The sequence below is a fragment of the Doryrhamphus excisus genome, chromosome 17 (genome assembly GCF_030265055.1).
Source record: "Doryrhamphus excisus isolate RoL2022-K1 chromosome 17, RoL_Dexc_1.0, whole genome shotgun sequence".
Taxonomy (NCBI): domain Eukaryota; kingdom Metazoa; phylum Chordata; class Actinopteri; order Syngnathiformes; family Syngnathidae; genus Doryrhamphus; species Doryrhamphus excisus.
The window spans coordinates 12,301,127-12,312,262 of NC_080482.1; the positions used below are offsets into that span (position 1 = coordinate 12,301,127).

The window sequence follows — 11,136 nt, forward strand, 5'->3', positions numbered from 1 at the left end:
ATATAGACAAACAACCATTCACACTCACATTCATACCTATGGACAATTTGGAGTCGCCAATTAACCTAGCATGTTTTTGGAATGTGGGAGGAAACTGGAGTACCCGGAGAAAACCCACGCACGCACGGGGAGAACATGCAAACTCCACACACAGATGGCAGAGAGTGGAATTGAACTCAGGTCTCCTAGCCGTGAGGCCTGCTTGCTAACCACTAGTACACATTGTGTTCTTTAAAATGTGTTTAATAAGTGTGTGAGGCATTTTTAAACCTGGATTTATTATGAGTGGACAATGGCAATTGAAGAGAGAAGGGGAGGATTCTGAAGCTGAGTCTTACTGCAAATGTTGAGCCAAAATCTGAGGAGAACGAAGCTAACGACAGGGTATGAATGAATACATCGCCTCTCGTGGGGTCACAGTTGCACCATCGGCCTCATCCCACAAAGGTCCATTATTATTATATAAGTCATTATGTTGAAATAAAACAAAAACATAAAACATAACATAAAAAGCAACACTGTAATTCGTCTCTGTTTTTATAATAGAATATAAAACGTTTTGTTATGTTGCATTGTTCTTTCTTATCCAAGCAATCTCAGAGGTGCGTTTTATTATTGTGCAGTTATTCTAATGAACGCGGCTCACACCAGCATACATCTTAGCAATTAAAACAATTAGCATGCAGCTTTCGTCTAACATATTTTCATACGGCCAATTACCATTGCAGTCCAAATTTCTATTTTTACCAGTGGGGGCTTTTGCAAACAAGCAAATCTGCACGGGACAACACCAGAAACAACGGAATAATTAGCATAATCACGATTATTTTGGCCTGCATTTTAATTAGCACTATGAGGCTCAATTAAGCTCTTCAGTGGGAGCGACTATTCAGTAAACAGCTGACCACCTGTCTTCTGCTTCCTGGGAAAAGACTGCGGCGCCTGTTCACGCTGAGGTACCATCACCAACCCGGCCGGGGGGGTGAGGGGGCTTGGAGTTGGGGGGGGCCTGCTACGAGGGGAGACCAATGCTACCCCCCCGCCCCCACACACACATTCAGGATGTCTACATTCTAACTTATTGTGAAGATTTATGCAGTAATCATTGACAAAGAAAGGAAAATGTCAACAAATGTGAAGTTGGAACAGAGGAGGGTCTAAAACACGTAGTGGATAGTGTTTAGGCCAGCAGAGAAGGACGTGCTGGCCCTGACGTCCCACCTGTCCCACAAATGTGGGACATGAAATCAAGGTGTTTAATGAAATCAAAGGAGTGAAAAGCTACTAAACAAACTGCATATGCAATACAGAGAACATACTAGTCCATCTTAAATATATTTTGCGGTGTACCCCAGGGATCAATGTCGGGAGCAAGACTGTTTAACCTAGAACTAACAACGACCAAATGATGTACTAATATGAGCCAATTTAGGAAAGCAACCTTTTTACAAGGTATCACCTGATATCATTAATCTTGAATTCATCATTCATTATTTCATAATGTAACTGTTAATCTATTACATATTCATAACAATGTTTTTGTTAGTTTCATCCTCAACACATTCTGTATTTGTCCATTCATTGTACAATGTTTAATTGTCGGGGGAATACATAGTTGCATGCCGCTACCAATGGTCTCGCTAATTTTCTCTGAGCATACACAAAAACGACCTGAGCCTTCCTTGCACACTGTAGTATCGTACCTGTCCATAACCTGAGAACCAAGAGCTTCCATTCTGCCATGTTTTTATATGACTGGTTTCAAACAGACAGTAAGAAGCTTTCCACCATGTAGCTTTCCTTATTGTCAACCTCAGACTATACAAGTCACGCTCTCATCTGAATCTTATCCTTATTTGACTTTCACTTTCTGTTTTAAAGCAACCTGTTGTGCCACTATACTTTATCAATGTATTTGAAATTGAGATTCCGGTCCCCTCGGAAACACATTCATAGATTTTTCTCGTGAATTCATACATTTTCAAAATTTTCAATGCCACTTATCCTTACTATGGTTTCGGCGGGATACTGGAGCCTTTTTGGCTTGGCGAGTTGCTGGTGCACTGCCTCTTTGTTTAGCCATAAAACATTCATTCATTCATTTTCTACCGCTTTTCCTCACGAGGGTCGCGGGGGTGCTGGAGCCTATCCCAGCTGTCTTTGGGCGAGAGGCGGGGTACACCCTGGACTGGTGGCCAGCCAATCACAGGCCATAATGCAAGTAGCATTCGCTATATTTTAACCTTCAAAACAGTAGTATTCATTATGTAACACGCTGTTACGTGTAAAGAGTCTTCATCATTGTGTTATATGTTACCGCTTGCTGTATCCTGTCACTCACTGAGTTAAGTTAAGTTAAGTAAAGTAAAGTAAAAAGGTAATTAGACATCAGGAAATGCTCAGGAAATCAACCTGGTAGTCTTGAACATGTGCTCCTATCTGATGAGTGGTCTCATTACTAAGACTCTGAGACGCCGGTGTTCAATACAGTACAAGTTCTGACTTAAAAAACTTGACTTACAACACAGTAGGATCAAGTAGTATAAAAGATAACCAAGATGGCCGCCAGTGAGGCCTTTTCTTGTGTCATAGACTTTGCATGTGTCCTGAAGCTGCAGCATCAATGAAGACAGCTTATGGACATATTCCTAAAAATGATTTTTAGTGGTGATGATGTACCCCACACCGCCCCAACCCCCCCTCCTAAAGAGTAGCACTAATCAGCCCTCATACTCGGGGCCCCGAGGACACCGTATCTAACGAGGACACCCGCTTTCTTGGGCTGTTTGATCCCTGAAAATGAAACTGTGTTAATTAAGTGGTGAAAGACAAACCCCATCTGGAGCAGACGCATTAACCCTTTCCGCTGCGATTGCAATACACTCGTTAAGTCTTTAAGACAAAAAAGGATTAATGACGAGCAGCCTTCTTCATAACAAGCGCAGACTTGATTGCATTGCCTTCCTCAACCCCACGGTATATTATATTATCATACAATATATACACTGTGGAATGATATATACCCTCAATATGTAGATTTTTTGTGCATTTTCATTCAGCCTCATTGTTGGTACATGTTATTAAATATGCCACAGACAGCACATATTTAAACTGTTTATTTTACATTACTGAGCCTAAAAATATGTTCTACTCACAGAATACAGGCTGTTATAACACAATTAGGGCCAAAACAAATGTTAAGTCATACAGTTTAATGGGAGAAATAACCACAAAACCCCTAACCTACTATGCTTAAAAAAATAATGATTTGAACAAATGTAACTTTCCAGACGGGATGTGCTGCTTCTAAAAGAGTCTTTGGTGTGGGCTGGCTGCTGAAGTTGAGCTGTGTAACCATATGGGAGCGACTTTTTATAGATGAGACCATCCTTCATCCATCAAGAATTATGTTTGCTCGGCGGGCCTGCAGCACATCGCCCTCTAGTGGTGGAAGCCTGTTCTTGTGTCTTTTTGCAGGAAATGTCCCTTTTTTGACAGGCAGGACCAGCAGATATATGAATATATCTGTGAAACCTACTTTATGAAGTACTAGGTGTGTGTGTGTGTGTCTAACTGTTGAGTTTCTCGGTCTCAGCCGACATGACCGTGGTCAGCTGTTCCTCATGAGACTCCTCGGCCCCGGGCACCTTGAAGACAAATAACATAAACAGTGTAACACTGAACAATACAGTGATGCAATGACGTCATCCCACGGTAAAAGCGCCATCATCTTCCATGAGAGTGACTAGAAATCCACCTGCGTGATACCGTCATGTATAAGTGAAGTGCGCCACCTGCTGTTTTTTAGCGCTAGTGCTGATTATATGACCTTTTGATGCAGCACTGCCCTCTTGCGGCCATAATAACAAAATGACACTCACCTCCCAGTAGATGCTGTCCTCATAGCAGATGGTGTCAGGAGGTGCACCAAAGACAGGCAACTTCATTATGAACCCTAAAATATAACACGTGTTTGTATATTATTCATATAATAATAATGACATTAATAATATTAATAATATTAATAATATTAATAATATTAATAATATTAATAATATTAATGATATTAATAATATTAATAATATTAACAATATTAATAATATTAATAATATTAATAATATTAATAATATTAATAATATTAATAATATTAATAATAATAAATTGTATTTGTATAGCGCTTTTCAGAGTACTCAAAGACGCTTTACAGTAGAGAAAAAGAAATAAAAATAGAGTTGAGTAAAAAACGCAAAAAATACATTAAATGCATTAAAAATGCATTAAAATACAATATCCAAACATTCATTCAGAGCTAAAACAAGGCTAAAATTATTATCATCATATCATTAACATCTACTACAGTTGTTGGAGTTTACAATTATGAGTTGCAATTTCATACATTTCTCTGAACACAATCATTTGTCCTTATAGAAGTGAAATAGAAACATATATTTATCTATTTAGCTGGCACAGCGACGTTGAATAACAGCCCATTCCATTACCCAAGTAAAAAAGCTCTGTATTGAATCTAAAAATGAAATGACGTAGATGCGGAAACAGCACCACCTAATGGGCAGCACTGCTACGATAAAAACGCTGGTGTTTGTGCAGCTTGCGTGACATCAACCTACCGACGATGAGCCCACCCAGCAGAGCGATGCCCAGGGTCACCGCCAAGGAGATGGCCTGTCGGAGGCCTTGGAAGGAAGCCTCGATGTCTCCACTCGCCACATCAGGGAACACATCTGACATGCTGAGACACACGGCATTATGGGACTTTTAGTTCCAACTGGGCAAAGCCCTACCAGGAAGAGCTTATTTGAACTGGCTTTGTGGGTACAATGCAGACATTCTGGACGGGCTACATTTGTTGGTTTAGATCCAGGAGAGGCTTGGAGAAGCTTAGCATAAACTAAACACACAGCAGGAGTCTTGGTGTGACACAACTTTAGCCAAAAAAACAGTTACCCTTCTCCGTAAGTGTCCGAGGTCGCCAGGGCAGAGGTGACCGCCCCCACAATGGCTCCCAGGATGCCAGGCAAGCCGTGGAGGTTGTGGACCCCACAGGTGTCTTGGATCTTCAGCTTCTCCTCCAGAATGGGCTGAAACAAAAATACTTTGTGAATATATATTCAAAATATCAGCACTATATGCTTTAATCGGAGCAGCTTCTGTCCTCTGGATACCATCTTTGTTTCTGAAAACTCAAAATGTACATTGAAAGTAATGTGGTTTGGTATAAGTAACCCGCCTGCACCTTGCAGCCAGCCCTGCGTTCCACCCAGGCTCAAATCAGGGTCCACAGACTGACTGAGGTTTACCAACACATACCTGTTCAAATTTGCATTTGAACTATTATATACACTTTAATGGGACAAGATTTAATTCAGTGACTGTATTTCTTACCGAGAGGAACTTGAAGCCCAGCACTGAGATGATGCCAGCCAAGAAGCCAACAATCATGGAGCCAAACGGAGTCAGCATCATTTCGCCAGCCGTTCCCGCCGCGACGCCACCGGCCAGGGCAGCATTTTGGATGTGGACCTATGAAAGAAGAACATGTTTACTGTAGCTCAGTGGTCTCAAACCAGTGGCTCAGGGGCCAATAAAGGGACATAACTTTAGCTATGTTTTGCAAAATCTAGCGCCAGAGGGCATGCAGGGAAGCCAAAAGCACTTGCAGTGGCGCTGTATAAGAGGAAGTGCTTCCAGGTCTCAAGAGAAGGCCATGTTTACGTTCTAAAGAACAGGTTACCAATAAAGATAGAGAAGATTATATGGGTTGTACTTTTTAGAATACTTGATACTGTGGACTACTTGGTAGAGTCAGTAATAATAATGCTCACCAGACCAACCAATTGTGGACTTCAAACTACAGCAGATCCTAATTTTACGAGACTGTAACGGCCAATGATAGTCCAGCAATCTGCCAAATGTACAGAACCAGCAGCTTCCTGGTCTTGGTATGATTGTTTGTGTCTAAAATGTTGTTAAGTTAAACACCACACTGAGGTGAAACAACGCTGATGATGTCCAAGTCAGATTAGCTCCGCCCACCTGTCAACAGCCCTCTCCTGTATCAGATGAGAGCATCATACATGGTCCTGTCGTGTTTGATTTCTATCAGAGGCAGAATGGCGCCAACACATCACAACTATGAACTCTTATCTCCAAAGCAGACGGGCTGAGATCCAGTGTGATGACCAAAACCTGCTTGGACAAAACCTCAGCCATGTCGTTCTCACCATGTCCAGCTTGCCGTCGTGGGCCGTGAGGGCGGACATGCCGTAGGTGGCTAGCGTGCAGGCGGCCAGCGAATAGTAGGTGTTCATGGCCGTGCGGTGCTGGTCGTCTCCGTGTGCGGTGATGGCCGAGTTGAAGCTAGGCCAGAACATCCACAGGAAGATGGTACCTGCATGGACCCAGATGGCCAATCAGGAGGAGCTTAGTCAAGTAAAAAGGCACAAACTATCCTTTTGGGCTTTTATTAGACTGCATCTGTTTTTTACCAATCATAGCAAAGAGGTCCGAGTGGTACACCGAGCTGTTCCTGTGTTTGCTCTTGTCCAGGTTGGGACGGTACAGGACTCGAGCCACCACCAGGCCAAAGTAAGCTCCAAAGGTGTGGATGGTCATAGAACCGCCAGCATCCTTGGCCTGAAAAATGAAGTCCAGTAATAAATATCAGCAACGACACTATTTGTTCCATCTTCATAGAAGACAACAGAAGGCAAATAACTGACCCCGATAGTAGACAGCAGAATGAACTCATTAACAGCAAACAGAGTGACCTCAAACAGCGCCATGATCAAAAGCTGGATTGGACTGGTTTTACCCAGAACTGCTCCAAAGGAGATCAAGACGGAGCCGGTGCAGAAATCAGCATTGATCATGCTAGGAAAGACAGAAAGTGTTGCAATAAGGAACATCACACAGCGCTGATGCTAATGGTGAAGGACGCTGTCACCTCTCCACCCCGATGTGGATCTTGCCGCCGTGCATGCCGTGGAAGAAGCCCTGCATGAGCGTGGCCCACTGCAGCGCAAAGGCAGCGGTCAGAAAGTTGAAGCCCACACTGCTGAAGCCGTAGCGCTGCAGGAAAGTCATGAGGAAGCCAAAACCGATGAATATCATCACGTGCACATCCTGGAAGCCTGAAAGACATACGGCAGAGAAGTGTGTCAAAGTGGTGTTCCACAAAGCTCAATGCTTTGTCCACTACTTTTTTTCACTTTCACCTCAACGTATCAACTCTGCATTGGTGTTGTGTGTAATGCCTTGGATCCTTACCATTACTTTGAGGATGTACTGTATGTGAACAACACTAATATACATATATTTGCATATTCCGATCATAACACATTTTTGGAGCTCCACATACTGTGTCAAATATCCTCAAGTTTCATTTCACAGTTGATAATTTGGGATCCTTTGCACACCTGCACCCTTGCTGTGAAATGTTTCAGGACCACAATAATAGACCGTTCAATGGCTGCTGTTGCCATGGTGACAGTTAATTGGCACAGACAGGCAGTAGGTGATGCCAGTGTCCCCATTGGCCTCCTGGCCCAGATACTTGCAACAATACAGAGGCAGCTATCAAAGCTCTGCTGAAATTTTGGTGACATACTGTATCTGAGGAGTTTTATACTGGGAGAACACAAAAAGGACAAACATTGAAGAATGTTGTCTACTAATTGGTCTGATTCTTCTCATGGACTATGATAATGACTTGAAGTGCTTAACCATTTAAATAATACAGTTATAATAGTAAAAGTAAGTAGTAATTATAACAAGTAATAATCAGCAAACGCGCTATAAACAGAAATGATCCAAAAACTCACAAACGCCATAAAACACATGCAACAGGAAAATGCTGCAAGGATGAATCATGATGAATGTTGGCAAATACGGAAAACAACTGCATATGGACATAGCTGCAAGAGTTAGCCAGGCTACCAAACACACAAGACCTTTAAAGACTTGAGACATAATATTTTTCAGTATTATAGACATACCTGTCAACCATCCCATTTGCCCCTTTTTTCCCCAGCGTTCTCCTGTGTTTTTCACATATTTTTAACTTCTGCTGCCAGAGAAGCCCAGAGCACAGAACCAAGAGGGAGGCTGATGTCATTGCAGCACCCCAATTAATGCATTGCTCAGACGTACGCATTGGGGAAAACCTTCAAATAATTATTATTTCAGTTAAACTCGCATTGGTACATATTTGTATATTCCTCAAGTATATCTTTTGAGTGTTAATTTGCTGTGTGATGACTTTGGTGTTGTTGGTAAGATGTCACTGTGAGTCAGACTGTTATATTGTTATACTGTTGTTGTTATATGTTATGTGTGCATCCTGCAATTCCCAACGGATTGACAAGCTTGTTGAGTGCACTGATAGCTCATGATTCGCACTTCCTCCCTGACGAGCGAGTGGCAGAGTATATCAACAACTATGAAGTAGTTCCCAAGTAAAGAATGTAGCCATCATGTCCAAAGTTTATGAAAAAAGTAGGGGCTTATTTTACAGAATTTACAGTAGCTTTAAGCTATACTGTGTAAGAGACCCACACACTTTGTGAGTCTTGGCCATTGTTCTGTCAATTTTAACAACCTGTGTTATAAATCCACAACATTCTTGGCACACATACCTGTCCTTGTGAACCCTGATCCTTGGATCCTTGAGTGGTGCAAGTAACTGCTGCACAGTGTGCCGAGTACATAGTCACGATGCAATGTTTCTGGATTGTGCTCACCATTATGGAGGCCAAACCTGCGCAAGGTATACTACGGAAGTGATGCCCATTTGATAGTGCTATCCATTTTGAGTCCTTGGACATGGCCTTCTTATCTCAGGGGAGCAAATAAAGCACATCATAAAGTTACTTTTAACACTTGCACATGAACATGTTGACCTGTTTAAACTCTCCCTTTCTGCTCTCCGACACACACAAAAAAAAAAAGCTGAAACACAAAAAATATACAGTATTTCAGTTCCCATGTTGTAACATGAGGGCTTATCTAGAGTGATGAAATCAGATCATGTGACCCGTCCGGGAGACGGCTGACAATTAGATCAGGAAGGCGCCGCCACTGCTTATTCACAGCTGCTGTGCGGGTGCAATGAAAACAGTTTAGTAACGTCCGTATCTCATCTCAATACAGCTATCTGATTATCAATCAGATGCTGCCGAGTGACAAACGAAGTCTTGTGCTCAAATAAAACCAAGCTGGAAGGTTTGCTTTGAGTAGTTTGCACACGCTGAAGATAAAAACGTCGATAAGTTGAAAGTGTTTATCTCTCTGCATTCCCATCATTTGCGCCCGAGGGCAGAAGCTCACGAGTTCAGATGGCGTCCAACCCGCTCTGACAGGCCCAAACATACTCTGTCACTTTTGATTGACACCTTGATGAATTCAGAACTAATTAGATACAGTTAGGTACGGGTTTTTTCATTTGAGTGGGTAGTGTGGGTACTGGGTAGTGTAAGTGCATCAGGGGTTACATTCACTTCACTTCCCGTATCAATATCAAAAGGCAGTGACTCCGCCCCTTTTGGAAGACAATAGCCCGGAGCTCACTGTACTTTTGCCCTCTTCGTTAACACAACATTCTTGTCATTGTTTTATGGAGCCTCATGTCAGACTTTTAAATGATGATATAAACGATAAATGATATAAACATCCATGTATGGAAAACACAAATCTGAAACTTTAAAGTAGAATTTATCTTCTGAAAAGTATATATAATGCTATAAAATGCAGGCCAATATTACGCTGTCTAGGGATTTATGCAGGGACACTGATGACGTAATACAACTTTGAACAGTATGTTACAATATAAAAGAAAGGCTTTTTGCCAGCAAATGAGCAAGTCCAGGCAGCCAACTGGAAGACACCCGATCCAATTAGAGACACTGCTAGGCAACTTATCTGTCTTGCATGGAAAACAACATTTTCCCAGTTAGTTTGCACACAATCATGCCCTTTTACAGTCTAGTTGTGTTTGTACACTGTCATCAAGCCATGACTTCTTGCAGTCATCGTTGGTCTATTTACATGACAACAGGATGAGAATCAACATCAAAATCACTTCTTAGCTGTTTTGTGGCTATTTAAAAACTTTATTATTATATTATATATATTATTATTTCAATGTTATTGATAACTTTACTCATTCTCCATCTCCACTAAAATATTACCCTGCATGTGTAATATGCTGGTGTGATGCATGATGGGTAATGTAGTTCCCACCAGTCTTAATGTAATCAATTGAGGTTTTTGCAAGCTTGCACCTTCTGCAAAGTTATTCACATATATTCTATAGGAATAATGCATCCATTCTATGAAGCATCTCTTAGTAACCTTTCACCCTTAACCTCCCAGACATGGACAGGCCACTCACTTGGGTAGCGGTAGTAGAAGTCGTTGTCGTAGTCGGTGTGGTTCTTGTTGTGCCATTTCTTGGCGTCCGTCTCGTAGTCGTACTCGACCAGCACCCCGAAGAGGATGATGAGGATGATCTGCAGGATGAAGCACACGATGGGCAGCTTCAGACGCATGTTGGTGGATGCTTCAGTCATGGTTGCTGCACTTCTGGTGCCACAAGAGGCTCAATGAGTCTTGCTGGGGAAGATAAAGGACCCGGCAGAGAAATGTGGACCCGCTAGGACACAATCTGGGGTGCAGAAGCAGACAGGAATGTGTGTGTGTTTGTGTGTGCGTGTGTGTGTATGTGTGTGTGTGAGGGTGGAAGGACAGAGACAACTGAGCTGGTTTTGAAAGTGTCTTTTTGCTCTGCAGGTCACACCTACTGGACACACCTACGGGGAAGGCTCCACCTCTTGCTGCCTGTACCTTTGCAGGTAAATTTATCTACTGAAGTCCTCTATACTACGTGGACTATGCTAACCCCTTCAATGATATCTCGACATGAACTTATTCCCTGAATGTAAAAAAAAAACCTTTAATCATAATCCTTGAACGGTCCTTCTGCCAATCTTTAATTGACAGAGGAGTGAATGAATGTTCACTTCCTTGTCAAGTGCTTTGGGTGTATTGAAAATATACGCTATAAAATCAAATCCATTATTATTATTATTATTATTAAGAAGCGTGTGCAGGCAGAATGGA

General features: G+C 42.1%; 1 protein-coding gene across 1 annotated transcript; it reads right to left on the reverse strand.

The window, feature by feature from the left end:
- Nucleotides 1-3,101: 3,101 nt before the first annotated feature.
- rhbg (Rh family B glycoprotein) lies at nt 3,102-10,776 on the reverse strand. Its single transcript, XM_058053669.1, has 10 exons — nt 10,409-10,776; nt 6,965-7,151; nt 6,741-6,891; nt 6,507-6,654; nt 6,243-6,409; nt 5,404-5,541; nt 4,966-5,099; nt 4,629-4,750; nt 3,882-3,955; nt 3,102-3,647 (listed from the first exon to the last, which is right to left on the reverse strand). The coding sequence occupies exons 1-10, from the start codon at nt 10,584-10,586 to the stop codon at nt 3,570-3,572; spliced, it is 1,377 nt and encodes a 458-aa protein (XP_057909652.1). The 5' UTR covers nt 10,587-10,776; the 3' UTR covers nt 3,102-3,569.
- Nucleotides 10,777-11,136: the final 360 nt, after the last annotated feature.